The 17,528-nt window shown below is 40.8% G+C and overlaps 1 protein-coding gene across 2 annotated transcripts; it reads left to right on the forward strand.

Annotated features, from left to right (window-relative positions):
- The first annotated feature begins 52 nt into the window (after positions 1–52).
- anxa11a (annexin A11a) lies at positions 53–16,463 on the forward strand. Of its 2 annotated transcripts, none has more exons than XM_062463419.1 (15): positions 53–191; positions 1,602–1,905; positions 9,260–9,348; positions 9,811–10,152; positions 10,264–10,351; positions 10,511–10,605; positions 10,978–11,091; positions 11,219–11,309; positions 12,194–12,273; positions 12,447–12,503; positions 12,661–12,754; positions 12,877–12,972; positions 13,778–13,836; positions 13,967–14,089; positions 14,278–16,463. In XM_062463419.1, exons 2-15 carry the CDS (start codon positions 1,611–1,613, stop codon positions 14,335–14,337), a joined length of 1,683 nt encoding a protein of 560 aa, XP_062319403.1. In that variant the 5' UTR covers positions 53–191; positions 1,602–1,610; the 3' UTR covers positions 14,338–16,463. The 2 variants fall into 2 exon arrangements, with proteins under 2 accessions (XP_062319403.1, XP_062319405.1); XM_062463421.1 differs by having other exon boundaries at positions 9,949–10,152.
- Positions 16,464–17,528: the final 1,065 nt, after the last annotated feature.

The following is a 17,528-nucleotide window of genomic DNA, read 5'->3' on the forward strand; positions in this document are numbered from 1 at the left end:
TATTGTCCTGTATGTGTGTTGATGTGTAAGTAAAAGTTACCACTGCGTGGCCTGTGAACCGCTTCTGTCAGTGGGTGTTGGACATTCACAGCGCATGGAAAGTATGAGTCCCACCCACCTTAAAAACATACCTCCAAGACCAGGACTACAGAAGGAATACGCGCTGTAGGAAGAATATTCTGCCTAACAAAGTAAGTGTCGAATAATATTTATTTACATGATAAATAGCAACATTGTTAAAGCATAGATTTAGTATGTTTCTTGGGATGATGAGTTTCCTCAATCCGTCGCTAAAACATATTCTATCGTTTCAAATGTTTTAACCTACCATAATTTCCAGTTAGCTTTGCGCAGCTAGCTGACTTCCGTACGCAGGCCAACAAGACATTTAATGCTACACATTAATAATGACCACAATGTATTCATCTCTGTGTTCTACAGTCGATTTTTAAAGATTTATATCGACCATGCTGTGATCTTGGCTACCACATTTAAACCTAGGCTACTGCAGATGGTCGATTAGGATTAGGCCTAGCGGCGCGCCCAGGGAAGTTTTAGTATGACACCGTATGCACCATGACTTAGTGTTTGTTTAGAAAGACGGACTTTTCTTAGTTACGGACAAGGAAGTGTCCGTTTCGATCAATTTGCACAAGTGTAGGTTAGGAGATCGGGTTTTTGGTGGGTTGGTGTTGTTACTCAGAGTTTAGAACCAGATTAAGAATTTAGCCCTCCACAAACCTTGTCTTTGAAATAGCTGCGATGCCTTGTTTCCCAAATATAAGCAAATGTCTGACTTAGGCTACCCTACAACATATAATTAAACTATAAACTAGTTCACCATGACTTCCTGAAACGTGCACATTTGACATTTTTCGTTTTCACAGAATATATATTTGCCAAAACCACTGCAAACGTTCATTAGACGAGAAAGTCCAGAACGTTAAAGTTCCGTTTTTTCTAAGTTCCGTTTTTTCTAAATACCATCCCAGTATACCTATTATTTTTATTATCCAAGCATGGAGTAAGGATTGTTACTGTCTGAACGGCTTAGACATGTATGCCTATTGCATTGTCATAAAAGGGGACATTGTATTCCAGTGGGCGGCACTCCTTAACATCATTTTCTTAGGCTGTCAGGGTGATGTTTTTGACTATCAGACTTTCCAGTGTCATTAAAATACAAATATAGAACAAGACTCCCATTGGATTATGATGAGGAACCAAATAATTGCTATGTAGCCTAATCCACACATTCTATCTTCCTCTCATGGAGAATAATAGTGAAATAACCTGCAGTATTAGTGTTTCGTTGTCAACATTTCATGCTGGTAATCCAACTAATATTGTGCATCTCTAATTCATATTTTATATAGCCTAGCCTATACAATGCCTCAGATAGGACAGTCAGAATTTAAGGGTAAATTATTGTCTTCTTTTTTACACAAAATAACCCAACCCTAACATTTTTGGATTTAACAATTGTTCCTTTCTGTGAAGTAAAATTCCAGGGTTCAAGGTGCAGCATGTGGTGTTGCTTGTTTTGCAACCAACAGAGGTGTGCTATCTTTCTGACTCCCTTTCCTCGTCTCTTCTCACAGTCTGAGAACATGAGCTATCCTGGATACCCTCAGGCTGGTGGATACCCTCCCCAGGCAGGAGGCTACCCCCCACAGGCCGGGGGCTATCCTCCCCAGGCAGGAGGCTACCCCCCTCAGGCTGGTGGCTATCCCCCCCAAGCTGGAGGATACCCACCCCAAGCCGGAGGATACCCACCCCAAGCCGGTGGATACCCCCCTCAGGCCGGTGGTTATCCCCCTCAGGCCGGTGGCTACCCCCCTCAGGCCGGTCCTGGTGGCTATCCTCCTCCTCAGGCTGGAGGTTTCCCATCCATGCCCCCTGCAGGTAAGACCTCAGATGCACTCATAGGAGTCATGGATGATCTACTGAATGTGGTGTAGGGAGGAAGTCACATTAGACATGTTAGTTGAGAGGGGGGTTTCTTGTTTACACCATGTTCATGTTGCTCTCAGAATGAGTCACACTGCGACATCATGAGGTTTAGATTAAACTTTAACTTTGGGTGTGTCTGTTCAAATAGTCCTCTGTTAGACTCACCACTCACAGTCCAGCTTGTGTTTTGTATCACATTCCCCCCATTCTGAATGGCTGAAACTCTGTCTGTTGACTAGCAGGTAATTGTGAACTATTCTATGCCTATAAGGATGGTTCGTTCCTTGGTTGCTTCCCAGCTTCTATATTTAACTTCCTTATTGGGTGCGCTTTGCCTTCGGCAAGGGCACAACCTTTGTTCTCTCACATATATATATCTTTTTTTTCTTTTTGCCCCCCTAAAACTCAGTCAATATTTGGCCTACATAGACAACCTAGGTGTCAAAAGTTTCGTCTTGGTAGCGATTGAGTTGCTTCTATTGGGATTTACGTTCCGTTGTATGGTTTAAGTGGAAATTAAGTTTTTGTGGCGAAAAGTAAAGCTAACGGTGGCTAACTTGCTAGCCACAGTCAATGACGCTACTTACGTCACTAATGTCACGAAAACTCGTGTGACTACCTCTAGCAGAACATTAGTTTAGCAGCTCGTTAACTTGGGGGATAGCTAGGCTAACTATAGCTTTACTGCAAGGCAGCTGCAGAAACGCCACAAGCAAAGAGGCCAGGGTGATAACTATTTACTCATTTTACTTTGTGATGTGAAACACAATTGTGACGTGTAATGTACAATGTAAGCTGATTTTATTAACCCTTTCACACGTAGGTTCTAAATTCCTTTACTGGTCCCCCAGAGTGAGTTTTTTATGCGCGTGAGTTTGGATAAATCTCAACGTTCCAGAAATTGATTATGACGCATTAAAATTGAATTGCTATACAATTTCAGTATTTCTCGGTTCGCATTTTCCATTGACCTAGTTTGCACCCCGTATTAGTGACGAATACTCCATTCATTGGTTGTTTTGTTTATCCACCTTCTCGTTACATATTTCTTCCGCTTCAGGGGACTGGCGGAAACCTTCAAAGTAGATATTTTGGCTATTATTCTGGTGACTGAAGTATTTGTATAACTCAAATGATACCACCCATATAGTTTGCACGATACTGAGATGAAAGCATGAACTGTTGTGTTTCACAAGGTGATGTTTTTGCCAAACTAGCTAGCTCGTAGTGTAGTAAAGAGTCAATCAACAAGTTAGCTGTTGCTAATTTACTAGGCTATGTTACGTTGTTTGTGTGGTCGGATTATAACGAATACAAAATAATTCGGATACATCCAGTCAGTCTAATTTGATTGCTATGCATCGTTTTGTTTTTAGCTGGCTTCCATCTCGTAAACTTTCTGAGTTGGCAACGCAGCCAGTGTTCACAAAATAAGTTACTGGATGGAAGCCAGCTAAACGAAAACAAAACGATACATTACAATCCTAGTAACACGCTAGACTGACTAGATGCACTTGCATTACTTTGTTATAATCCTACTACACAAACTACGTAACATAGCCAAGTAAATTAGCAGCAACTGTTGATCGTCAACCAAATTGAGCTATAGGCGAGACTGGAACATGACTTCCAGACACCTCGACGAAAGGCGATCAAGCAAGCTCATGCTGCTTGGATACCTTCAAACCTTTTTTGGTTGGCTTCAATTTATCTGGGAAACTTTTCTGGTGAGTAGATTATTTATACCCACAAAATATACACATACCTGTGGCATGATATTGAGACGAAAGCATGACCTGTGGTTGTTTTCCACTATCTGATGTTTTTGCTAGCTAGCTCGTAGTAAAGGGTATTATTCAGGTAACTAGCGATTACTAACTTGCCATGTTTAGTCAAATTAAAGCAAACACAATAATTCAGACATCCATTCTATATTGATGGCTATGTTTTGTGATCTCTTGCTACCATCTACTGTCATTAATTTCCGTGTTGATAGAAAATGTATTCCTCATTTATTGTCAGGCCACAGTTCAAGCAAAAATGAGAGGCAAGTGTAATTTGTTTGGAAAATCTGGGCTAGGGCTAGTTGATGGACGACATGTAGAATAAACCAGACTTTATGCTTATTCAATCTAACAACCTATTGAAATGACAAGACGGCAATGTATGACTAATGTTTCATAGGGTAATGAAACGCACCACTTGATTGCCTGCTGTTGACCGTTTTCTATATATTGAACATCTCCCTTTCTAATTTTACAGGTGAATGTTGGCCCGCACAGGCCCCGTTCCAAGAGACAGAAAATGACAGCACTGCTGTACAAACTGTCCATGTATAGTACATGGCCTTCTCTCAGGTGTCGGGCAAGTACGGTCAGCACAAAGTGACCATTCCTTGCTGAACATCAACGAGACCGTCGAACACCTAATTCCTTGATGTACCAGCAGCATGTTTATTTTTTGCAAAGGCTGACAGCCCATCTCCCATCCCACATCCTCACCACATTGCATAGAGGGACTATAGAGAGCATCCCGAGGAGCTGCATCACGGCCTCCAGAGGACAGTGAGGACAGCTGAGAAGATAGTCAGGATCTCTCTTCCCTCACAAACACAAACGCTGCACCCCCAAAGCCACACGCATTGTGGACAAACCCATGCACCCCCAGGCTCCTGTACATCATCACTCCACTCTTTTTTTTTGCATATGGCTGCTACCTCAATAACTGATGTCCACATATGATTTTAGTAGGTTATGTTTACATTCACAGTTTCCCTTGCACTAGCCTACTTGTTTACATTCAGAGTATCCCCACTTATTGGTGTCTTGAGGCATTTGTCACAAATTGGATCTTGTCTTGTTGGACCAATCTTTTTCAATCTAGTTGTTGTAGTTGTCTAGGTCCTGGAAGAATGTTGTTTCATTTCATTGTGTACTGTAAGTATATGATGACAATAAATGCCAGTTGACTTACATTTACATTTACTCATTTAGCAGACGCTCTTATCCAGAGCGAAGTACAGGGACATTCCCCCGAGGCAAGTAGGGTGAAGTGCCTTGCCCAAGGACACAACATCATTTGGCACGGCCAGGAATTGAACTGGCAACCTTCAGATTACTAGCCCGATTCCCTAACCGCTCAGCCATCTGACTTGTCATGACAACAGACCCAGAAATCCCAAGCCCTTCATGATCCTGGATGTCCATAGTGGATCCTGTCCTAAATATAGCCAGTACATCACACAACTCAAACATGCTGTACCTTTTTGCCGATATGTTGACGGAAGCCTTGCCTACCCCTACACAGCATCAAGGTTTTAAATAATTTGTATATATTTTTTATAGCTGTGTGCTGAATGTTTGTGGTAATGATATTCCTTGATATGTAACGTGACAATGACGAGATTGTATGGCGTGAAATTAGTGCCAGGAGAGCGAGCTCTGTAAAAATGATTTGTAACTTGCAAAAAAGATTTGTGTCTCTGTAGAAGAAGGCAAGATTTGTGTACTTGCAAAAAAGATTTGTAACTTGCAAAAAAGATTTGTGTACTTGTAAAAAAAAGTTTTGTGTCTCCGTAGAAGAAAAATATTTGTGTACTTGTAAAAAAAAGTTTTGTGTCTCCGTAGAAGAAAAAGATTTGTGTACTTGTAAAAAAAAGTTTTGTGTCTCCGTAGAAGAAAAAGATTTGTGTACTTGTAAAAAAAAGTTTTGTGTCTCCGTAGAAGAAGGCGGGAACACTGCTCCCAAAACCATCTAAGCCAATCAAATATAGCCATTTCTGTGTCTAGTATCATTGGACATTTTCGTCTGTCTATCACACAAAGAACGTCAGCGAATAAGAACAAAACTAGAATGCTGATGATTTCAATGGCGAGTCATTTGGTAAGTAGTTCAAAATATCCATGGGCATGTACCTTTAATGCAACATTTAAAGATTATTCGGTTAGCACACACTTAACAGTATAAATTAATGTCGTAGTAAGTTGAATAGTTTTTTAATGTAAATATGTATACGGATATTTAATTAGACGACCAGTCATTAAACCTAGCATTAGTTGGACAATGTGCAGCTAAATTGCAGCCGGTAAGCATCATACTAAGCGTTCACAACTTTACATGTTTTTTTAATGTTGGTGTAGTCGCCATGCTAAACTAAACATGAGCTGGACACACTGGATAGATCTCAAATGTTGGCTGGGAAAGTTAAGCGCATAAATTAAAAAGATATGGATCTTTCACTCTAGAGTGTATTATTTACTGCAGCTTTCATTTCGAATGAAAACCACTAACTATATTGAGTGATTTCGCGGCAGTTCCCTGCCATTTAGCTGCACATTGTCCAACTAATGCTAGGTTTAATGACTGGTCGTCTAATTAAATATCCGAATACATATTTACATTAAAAAACTATTCAACTTACTACGACTCTTATCCATTAATTTATACTGTTAAGAGTGTGCTAACCGAATAATCTTTAAATGTTGCATTAAAGATACATGCCCATGGATATTTTGAACTACTTACCAAATGACTCGCCATTGAAATCATCAGCATTCTAGTTTTGTTCTTATTCGCTGACGTTCTTTGTGTGATAGACAGACGAAAATGTCCAATGATACTAGACACAGAAATGGCTATATTTGATTGGCTTATACGGTTTTGGGAGCATTGTTCCCGCCTTCTTCTACGGAGACACAAAACTTTTTTTTACAAGTACACGAATCTTTTTCTTCTACGGAGACACAAAACTTTTTTTTTACAAGTACACAAATCTTTTTCTTCTACGGAGACACAAAACTTTTTTTTACAAGTACACAAATCTTTTTTGCAAGTTACAAATCTGTTTTGCAAGTACACAAATCTTGCCTTCTTCTACGGAGACACAAAACTTTTTTTTGCAAGTACACGAATCATTTTCTACAGAGACACAAATCTTTTTTGCAAGTTACAAATCGTTTTTACAGAGCTCGCTCTCCTGGCACTAATTTCACGCCATAAGATTGTACCCTTTCCTGGACATGTACCTGAAATGAGTAAAGGGATACTGTGGTAAAAATTAAGAAACGTGTTTGTGTGGGTTTTTTAACTTACTAAAATATTCATTAAAATAACTTAGTACTGTCATTACTGTTCCGATTTTCAAATATTCACACAAGTGAATCCACAGTGAATGGATATGATATATTATCGTAGTGTAGCTGTCGACAAGCTAACTTGGCTAGTACCGATAATGTAGGCTGCCATGTTTTTTTGTTTTGATCAGCACTCAATGCATTGTGGGTGTCAAAGGGTCAACGAGATAACCTACTCTTCTCACGAGAAAATACTGAGGTGTACGGGGTCAAGTGGTACATCATCAAGGGTCATGTCTGTTGCCGGAACACAAAAAAAATCAAAGATGGCCTCTAGTAGCTCACAACGAGACGAAAGACAGACGCTTGTCGGATGTTTTGGATGCATATTTGTGAATGTATATCTATTATTTCGATCTCTGGTTGGTTATACAATAGTAAAATGTGTTGAAACGTTCAACACATTTACTAGGTGATGTGAGTAAAGCGTGAGTTATGTTTGGTTAGCTGTTAGCTAACATTAGCTAAACTAAATTGTCTGAACGATTTCATATAGTTAGATAATAAAGGTAAACTTTCTCCAAATATACAGTGTATGTATATTATTTCGATCTCTGGTTGGTTATACAATAGTGAAATGTGTTGAAAGTGATAACCAAGTCAAGGAAAACGGATAATATCATGGTTTACTAGGTGCAGTGAGAGAAGCGTGAGTTATTTTTTGGTTAGCTGTTAGCTCACATTAGCTAAACTAAATTGTCTGAACGTTTTCATATGGATAAGGTTAACTTGTAAAGGTAAGGTAAACACATGTTCATAATATACATGTAGGCTAATGTTGAACTCTCTATTGTGACGTTTTTGAACAAAATTGGACGTTCTAAAGGACGCGTTCCAACACACCGGTGTGTTGGTACGCTTCAGGGACCAGCCAGTTCTCAACACACCGGTGTGTTCGTACGCGTCAAAGGGTTAAGGAAGTACATCTACTTTCGGAAACAGTAGTTTACTATTTCACTGAAGTATTAGCATCATGACATTAGCCTCTGTTGCCCGGGCAACACATACTACAGTGGTCTATGGTGCATCTGTTTTCAATAATTAAAATAAACATTCCTCACAAATACATTTTCGTTGTAGGATTTATTATGACATTACATTACAAGTAAACGATTTGTTGGTGAAATTATCATTACCTGTGGTTTCAAACCAGTGTTGCTCACTGAAACGCTGTACTGTAGCCTACGCGAGACACTACAAAAACATCTACACAGCTGTTTAGGAAGTCAAACGGCGACAGAACATGTTCGGCACTCCCCTTACTTAAATCAAAAATCTACTAACCTTAACTTCATTACCACAGCCTAAACTTTGTCAATCTGTTCATGAAAATAATTAATTTCAGCCTAAACCGTACAACGGAACGTTAAATCCAATTCAACCAACGCAATCGCTACCAAGACGAACATAGCAGTAGTCTAGTACTGTACCGTAGTAGTACAATTTACCGGGGCAGCTTCTCCACACAGGGCTATATCGCACTTGGCGTTGTTACTGACAATGATCGCTACCAGTGAGCTTTTTATGAAAGCGATTTTCCACTAAATAAATGTCAAGCTTAATTACGTTTTTGGGGACATATTTTTAGTTAGCAGATGGTACTGTTTGAATCGCGATTCCATCTTCTACTGCCGGAAACGTCGTACCATAATCTTCAAAGGGGGTTCTTTATTCATGAATGAATGCAATATGAGTAGGCTAAATTCCTTAAAATATCACGAGAAGGGAAAAACTTAAAAGGACGTTTAAGTCATAGAGATTAGGTCAATTTTTACACCGGTCTGCCAAATTTATTCGTTTTGATTCAACGATGACGCTGCCTCTTGCAGGTGAAATGAGAAGACATCTATTTCATTCTACACTTCACTCGTATTTTCAGTTGTAAATGAGCAGCAAAAAAAATGCATTTAAGACTATGTAATCTTTATAAATAATAAGTATGCATTTTTATATAAAATATACAGAAATATCTGTTGTAAAAATGTAATTCAAAAACGGACCCCTGCAACCGACGCAAGCAAGCACACCCTACAATTTCCCCAGAAATTGTACCCTCTCTAGTTATTGAATGCTCTCTGATCTGAACTCTGAGTATTTTTTTTAAACAATGTGTCAGTAGTTTCTCATAGATGCTAGATTTAAATGACATCTGGTCTTGTGTGTATCTGTTGTAGGCAGTTGGGGTGGTGGCGCTGGGTTTCCCACCGTAGGTCTTGACAATCTGCAGAACCCCGGTTTCAATCCAGCCAATCTTCCAGCCATGGTAAGTCTGGCAAAAAATTCACTCCAGAACGCACACATAAAATCCTACCTCACATAATTCAATAAACAATTTACTGGATGGTTGCACTGAATATTCCAGTTAGCTTTACACAGCCTATACTGGAAATCTCATCCAGTTATTTAACGGTAAGACTTTTCCGAGTCAGCGTTTTTTTTAATCCTAAAGCTTTCATGTTAACTTTCCTCTCAATCCTCTTGCATGGAAATATATAATCATGCACATGATTTGTTCTGTCAGTGCTTCAAAAGCATGCACTTTCTTCTCTTTCCTGTCATAATTCCCAGTCTACGTGTTGAACAATGTGCGAAACAGTGTTTTCTTTTCTCTCCAACAAACAAATCTGATAATTGCTGTCTGTAATCCGCTTTGCTTGCTAATTTAATGCCAACAATTTGGTTCTGTGCTCTTTTTATGGGATGCCATTTTTCCTTCTAACCACAGGCTAATCAGATCTCAGCTTCCATGGGAGGATTTAATCCAAACCCATCCATGTTCCCCCAAGCCCCTGGAGGGTACCCCTCTGCCCCCCAGTCTGGGGGCTATGGGGCCCCTTCCCCTAACCATGGCCTGTACCCGCAGCCAGGAGGGCCAGGGGTGGGTTACCCAGGTCAGCAGCCCATGCCTGGCTACCCGCGGGCACCATCACCCAACCCTCCCATGCCCGGCTATGGAGGAGGACCAGCACCTAATCCGTCCATGCCGGCGTACCCGCGGGCCCCATCACCCAACCCATCCATGCCAGGCTACGGAGGAGGAGCCATGCCTGTAGTTCCTGCCATCAATGTAAGAGACTGTCCCTGATAGATGTTCACGGGTTATCCAAATGTGAAGTGAATCTGCCTACCGACCCTGATTTTAGGCCATATTAAGGAAATCCCCTCATTGTCCTTTCAGAGAGGTTTCAGGGGTACGATCCAGACCTTCCCAGGAGCAGACCCCCTGAGGGATGTGGAGGTTTTGAGGAAAGCCATGAAGGGTTTTGGTGAGTCGTTATAATTGTCTTGCATCAGGAAGTTCCAATGTTCTCAATGAATACTTGACAGCAATTATATTAGTAAGCATTGAAAGAGCTCCACAAGGAAATAACCCAAACTTCTTTTGACTTGATATGTGGTTTGACATAGTTTGCTTGTCTGTACAGGCACCGATGAACAAGCCATTATCGAGTTGCTTGGGAGTCGGTCCAATAAGCAACGTGTACCTTTGCTCATGGCCTATAAAACCTCCTATGGAAAGGTAAACATTGCAGTTATCTATCTATCACCAGCTCCTGTATTATCATCCTCACCATTGAAGGTTTAACCACTGATGAGCACTGAGCACCAGGTGTCTAGCTGTGTTGGTTACTACCCCAAAACGATCTGCTCAGATTTAGCATTAGATTCAGGATAATGTATACAGCACCATGACTTTCTAGGGTATTTTATCTAGTCCCAGGGTGGGTTGCTAGCTAGACATGTCCAAACAACAGCTGCTATAACTTCCAGTAATTTGGGTGAGGGTAGGGTGTCCTCCGGGCCAGTAATAGCTATGCTCTGAAGCTTTTTTGGAGCACCAGTTGAATGTGGAATTCAGTCACTCCAACCGTGTATCCTCCTACCCTTACAGGATCTTGTTAAGGACCTGAAGTCAGAACTTTCTGGAAACTTTGAAAAACTGGTGCTGGCCATGCTGAAGACTCCAGCCCAGTTTGATGCATATGAACTTTACACTGCCATAAAGGTTTGTTTTCCCCAAATCAGGACTCAGACTGGAACATGTAGAATGTCACATATGCAGACTGGAGCCTTATGCTTGTTGTACTGTACGTTCAGCTAACTGACATGGTTCTTGCTTGGAACCCTAACAGGGAGCAGGCACAGATGAAGCCTGTCTCATAGAGATCCTGTCCTCTCGCTCTAATGCTGAAATCAAAGAGATAAACGAGATCTACAAAACAGGTATGCTCCCCGCACCGCGCAACACTGGGGAAATATTATTTCTGGGGAAAATGAGTTCCAAATTAGTGGTTAAATCTGTTCCACTAGAAAAATAATACTGCTTAAGGCCGAAATATGCTACTCCGTTTTCACGGAGACGGACACAGGGAACGCCCTCTCCGATGTGGAACGCCCTCTCCGAGCCCCTCGGAGAGCTGTACGTGCACCTCCTGGTTTTCCTGACTATCCGTCCGTCCGTCATTTTACGGATACCCCTTGGCTGTGATTGGTCCGCTAACGTCAAAGTAGCTTAGCGTCATCAGAGCAGTGAAATTCTTATGACCTGGCAGGCAACATCTACGCAGTAGACGGGCATAAAATATATTTTTTAAAGCACATATAACATAGTAACAACAATTTACATTTAAATTGACGGCTAGCAGCAGTTTACAGGGTGAAAGAGTGAGGAATATTAAATTGAATAATCTGCATATGTAGGTAGGCCTAGTAAGTATGTGTAGTTGTATGAGTGCAATTTTCATATTGCTAACAGAGCAACTGCCTGTTCTTGATAGATAGATAGATAGATAGATAGATGGATACTTTATTAATCCCGAGGGAAATTTAGGAATTTCTTAAAGTGCTTACATTGTTCTTCTCTAAGGTTCAAAAACATTGCTCTACCTATTGTTCTGGCGGTGAATTGTTTTCAGCACCCACAGCCTTCGGAGTACTATAAATTCAACGAATCTGTTCGACTCCGTCCGTCTATCTGTCCGTAACGGAGTCGGAGTAGTATAATTCGGCCTTTACCTTGCAACCGATCACAGCTGGTTTGAATGCCTCAGTAGCGTGACAGTAGGTGAGTTCTGAAGGCTTTCTGTGACAGTTATGTCTTGTTTCAGAGTATAAGAAGAAACTGGAAGACTCCATCAGTGGAGATACCTCCGGACACTTCCGCAGACTTCTAATCTCCCTGGCCCAGGTGTGGCTCACAAACTTTTATCTTAAATGAGAAACAACACCTTGATAAACCATGACTCAGTTTGTCTCAACATCTCTGAACGGCTCCTGAGCTTTAGTTATCTTGGATATGTGTTACCTGCACAGTGTAGACGGGTGTAATTGACATGTACAACTGACTGTTTGTGACAACAGGGTAATCGGGATGAGAGAGAGACTGTGGACATTTCCATTGCCAAACAAGATGCCCAGGTAATTCCTTGATTCTTTTGCAATAATTATTAACCTCATATACAGTATATAGTGCCTATAGGAAGTCATCATTTTTCAACTTCTCTGCCTGAAATAAAAACTTATGAAACATTTGTATACCAGTCACTGTAAGGTACCTTATGACTTCCTTCTGCAGGCCCTCTATGCTGCAGGGGAAAACAAGCTGGGAACTGATGAGTCCAAATTCAACGCCATTTTGTGCGCCAGGAGCAAACCTCACCTCCGAGCAGGTAGCTCCCACAGACCGGGTCACATGCTACACCTGTCTGAGTCTCAGATTCTGCATGAAGCTGCTAGTCCACACAAAGCCAACCCTTACGGTGTTTTGTAATGTGTGTGTGTGTGTGCGCAGTTTTCCACGAGTACCAGCAGATGAGTGGCAGAGACATCGAGAAGAGCATTGAGAGGGAGATGTCTGGAAATCTAGAGGGTGGCATGCTAGCAGTGGGTAAGAAACACCTCTGGACGTGACACACACACACCTCTGGACGTGACACACACACACACGTGATAAAGCTCCCACACCCATACAGGTCTTCCCTGAATCACACCCATTCTTACTCAATCACATCCTCTACGCTATATGCACGTACAAAGGATTTACCATGACGTAACAAAAGCCATTTTCCGAAAGATGAATGAGCTGCTTTCTATTTTTAACTCGATCTTGTTTGTTTTGTTGACATCTGTTGTAGCAACAAGTGAAGGTCCTGTGTTTTTAAAACATTCTTGTTCTTCCCTTTGCTTTCATTGCTCAGAGTTATGGTATAGTAACATGCTTCTGGTTTGACACATTCATCAAATATTTCTGTCTGTGTGTCAGTTGGAATCCTCTCTCGAAACACATTTCACCGTGCTGTGGTTTGCAGTGTCTGCCGTCTTCACGACGCATGTTTAGTCATTTATTTCATAATTCAGTTTCGATTTGTAATTATTTTTGATAACATTCTTTACTGTTGCATGTGATCTCAGCCCCAAATTCTCGGGAACATGTACAGTACGTCAACTATACAATACAATATCATATGTGTAGTGTTTAAGGAAACAAATGCACTATACATTGATTGATTGAGTTGGTTAATGTTCAACCGTAAGGGTCTTTCTCCTTTTACCTGATTTGAAGTGTTTGTGTTTGAAGTTCCATCCTTGAGCTGCCCCTCCTGTTATATGGCTGCTGATGGTGTGTGTGGTGCAGGAAGGTGATTAGTTGCTCCTGCCTGGTGTAATAAACCCTTTTTCTCTCTGCGCTCCAGTCAAGTGTATTAAGAATACCACTGTCTACTTTGCTGAGAGACTCTACAAAGCCATGAAGGTGAGACACTGAGCCAGAGAGCATTCTGCCATGCCGAACCATGGGATCTTTCAGCACTGTTAGAATATGCCTTGTCGGATTTGTTGAGTCCTCATGTGTGTGTTGCGTGTGTGTGTGTGCTCATTCTCAGGGTGCTGGGACTAAGGACACAACCCTGATTCGGATCATGGTCACTCGTTCTGAAGTCGACATGCTGGACATCCGCCAAGAGTACATGAGGATGTATGGAAAGTCGCTGTACACACACATCTCTGTAAGTATCACCGCTGTGTACACACACACATACACACACACACACACAGGAACTTGCCTGTTTGTGTGTTATCCTGTGCTATGATACTACTACATGACCGAGAAACAGAAAATAATTCAAAAAATTATTGGTAATATTGACCATTGGTTGTTTTGTCGGCTAATGTTTTGTGCTTTGTCCATGGACAGGGGGACACCTCTGGGGACTATAAGAAACTGCTGTTGAAGCTGTGTGGAGGGAGCGACTGAAGCCTCCACACAAAGGATCTCCCAGAAGGGGGCTCTGCATGCCGTACCCTACATGCTTACACATGTTTACTGAATCGCTGTATCTTATCTATGCATCACACTCAGCATTATTGCATGCTTTGCTGTTATCAATGCAATCCTTTTTTATCAAACTTCTTATTGGGGAATGCTGATTTGGTTTTTCAGAGCAATAAAGTATATATTTCTAATTAGCATAGCATGAGGAAGGATATTTCAAAAACCATTTAGATTGGATTTGGTAATAAAGAGATATATACCTGTATATTTTAGACACAAAAAAAAACATATTTAATAGTCTGTGCCAAATACCAATCTAGCAAAAAAACTGATCAGAATTCTTCAGCTAAATACCAAAGTGGTAAGTTTATATTTCTGTTTATATATTCTGTTAATATAGAGTATATTTTTTCGGTGTTTTTTTACCATGATTTTGTCCTGTCTTTGCTATTTGCATTATTCTACCTTTAATTTGTGTCTGCATAACTCAAAGGTAAACCTCGCAGCATACATTTCAGTGAAAATGTGTCTGTGATGATCTCAAAATAAATACTGAGGTTACGAATCTTTGCTAATTTGATCAGTACCTATTTTATCATACTCATGAATGCTTCCCTTTCTTGAATCTGTTGCCCTTGAGATTTCAACTCTAAGGTGTGCATGGATGCCTAGAGATTTTAAAGATCAGTAATCAAATCATAGTAAAACCTTGAGGAGGTTACAGTACATACAGATATCACAGACTCTGTTTGTGCTGAATTCACTGTCTCCTCTGGAGGGCAGTAAAGCCTTTTTGTTGCAGAAGTGTACAAGCTACTGTTAATAATCCGGCTATGTCATGAAAACCTACTATTGAAAAGCAACTATATAATTGTGTAAAAAAAAAAAAAATCCTCGCTCATTCAAAATAAACCAATACAATTGATGTATAGTGGCCTACTCTTCTAAATGAAAAGTGAAAACATTGAGCATGCTTCCACACTTATTAACTGACTATCTACCCTCATACGTTGAACCTAGATAGAAATGTATGCTTTGTGAAGATTCGCCTGTGTTGCAGAATTCAGCTTTCATTTTACAGGGGGTCTGTAAACCTCCTTTTTCTTGACTTTAAATGTTGCACGCGTCGACTATCCACGTGTCGAGCGCTGCGCTATGATCCAGTAGTTATGGTAGTGTGTGTTTACCGCGCTATGATCAATAACTCTGGGAGACAAGGCAGGGGGGACTCAGGGAAGCCTCTGGGATGGATTGATGGCATTCATAAATCTGCCTGGGCCACATTAAACATGTCTGCCATGTCTGCCCTGCTGTCAGAGAGCTCAGGGACCTTGGTGTGACTTATCATTGGATGACAGCCATGTTGGGGGAAATCACTTTGGATTATATCACATTATTTAGGATTGGCTGGGGAGAAAGTGAGGGGTGGAAGGGGGCAGAAGGCTTGGAGCCTTGGTCTTAAGAGAGCAGTGTATTAAGAAGTGTATTAAAGTTATATGTGCCTTGGTGCACCATAGGAAATTTATGGCCAAAGCTTTCCGACTGAATCCCATTCTGATCATAATTAGAGCCTCTATTGTTTTTCCTTTTTGTCATATTTTATGTGCCTGGTTTTAGGCCTTTTAATCCACCAACGTCCTTATTAATATGAACACTTTGAGCTAGGCTTGACTGTAAATCACAAACATCCTGTCTGATCATATCAGATACACAAACCAGGGATTAGGCCTAAACTGCATTGTGGATGTATAATGAAATGTATTAATCCAATGGAAGACCATCAACGTTCCCTGAACTTCCCACCCTACTATACAGTCAAGTGCTTTAGAAATAGAGCAGCTTTCGTCCTAAAGGACATATGGGGTGTTTTCATTTAGTGGTTGTAGGTATTGAGATGCTGTGTGGGGATTGTGGGAGTAGATGTCAGTATTTTTTTATGCTGTGCTATTTTATGATACCGTTATTGCCTATAGTTGCTCCTTTAAAGCCTTTTGAACAGAAATAACATCAATGTCATATATTTATGCTGACAAGTATAAAAAGGATGCACTATTTGGAGTTATGAGTAAGCCATTTCTGTGTAAATAAATAAAAATGATGTACCTTTGTGTGTGTGGATAAAAATATATATTGTCAAACAACCCTCACCATTGACGATGGCCACTCAATTTTACACTTCTTTTTTCAGACGGGAATAAAATGCATCTGTAAAGAATGGCAGTCATTTTCACTTCTATAAATTATGTGATGGATATGCAGACTCTCTGTGCATTATAAAACAACTGGGACTCAATTTGTCCTCTTGTCTGGGTTGTCTAATAAACAATTCAGTTGAATGGTGCTTCCGGGCATCTCCCAGATACAAAACCTGTGCCACTGCTAAGCACAGATAAATTATACACCCATAAAAAGAGCACATAGCTTTCATGGAACATCCTCAAATGACTGTCCTTGTAAGCAGACTAAAGTCAGCTTCTCTATCCTTCCGGAACCCTGACGGTAGAGAGAAGCCCTCTTTCCCTTTATATGAATGAATTGCATGAATTTTTCATGCAACGAGGCAAGCACATGGCTGCAAAAGACGTAGAGCCAGCATGGAACTGAGCAGTGAGTACTCATGGTGTCACTATGGAAATTAGGTGCTATCTGCATGAATAAGGTCACGGCTGGAGAAGCTACTGCCTGCCTCTGTGGCCGCAGTCTTGATTTAACTGGGGGCTGAGCGAGAAGGACTAGGCTACATCCATCATGATCCTGTACAACCTTATCACCAGCTAGATTCCCCATCTCCCCAGTCGCCATGTAGCATTTTAACAAAAATCATAAAATCTCTTTTGAAAAAAAGAGCTGTAATGCAAAAAGAAAGACATTTGAATGCATTAACTGAAATGGGCAGTATCAAAATAACATTACATAAGAGGTCTGAGGTCTACTATAATTTAAATAGCATCATCACAAAATCACTATTATGAAATGTAAATAGTAGGCTACACTATTCCACTATCCACCTGTCTCTCTTTTAAAATGTAGCACAAAAAAAACATTGTCACGCAAGTTGCCTACATCCATTCTCATTTTTCCACTTGGGATTTTCGACGTACTACGGGGTGTTGCGTTCACGCCCCATTGGCACGCCCATTGAACTGTTGGGTGTGTCTTTCAAAAAACCCGCC

This window comes from Osmerus eperlanus, chromosome 6 (genome assembly GCF_963692335.1).
Source record: "Osmerus eperlanus chromosome 6, fOsmEpe2.1, whole genome shotgun sequence".
Classification (NCBI taxonomy): domain Eukaryota; kingdom Metazoa; phylum Chordata; class Actinopteri; order Osmeriformes; family Osmeridae; genus Osmerus; species Osmerus eperlanus.

Excerpts from the sequence above, each read along its gene's own strand:
- anxa11a (XM_062463419.1), top strand. The coding sequence starts at position 1,611 with ATGAGCTATCCTGGATACCCTCAGGCTGGTGGATACCCTCCCCAGGCA. Across the intron at positions 1,906-9,259 it reads CCCATCCATGCCCCCTGCAG|GCAGTTGGGGTGGTGGCGCT; the intron begins GTAAGACCTCAG and ends TATCTGTTGTAG. Across the intron at positions 10,352-10,510 it reads GAAAGCCATGAAGGGTTTTG|GCACCGATGAACAAGCCATT; the intron begins GTGAGTCGTTAT and ends TTGTCTGTACAG.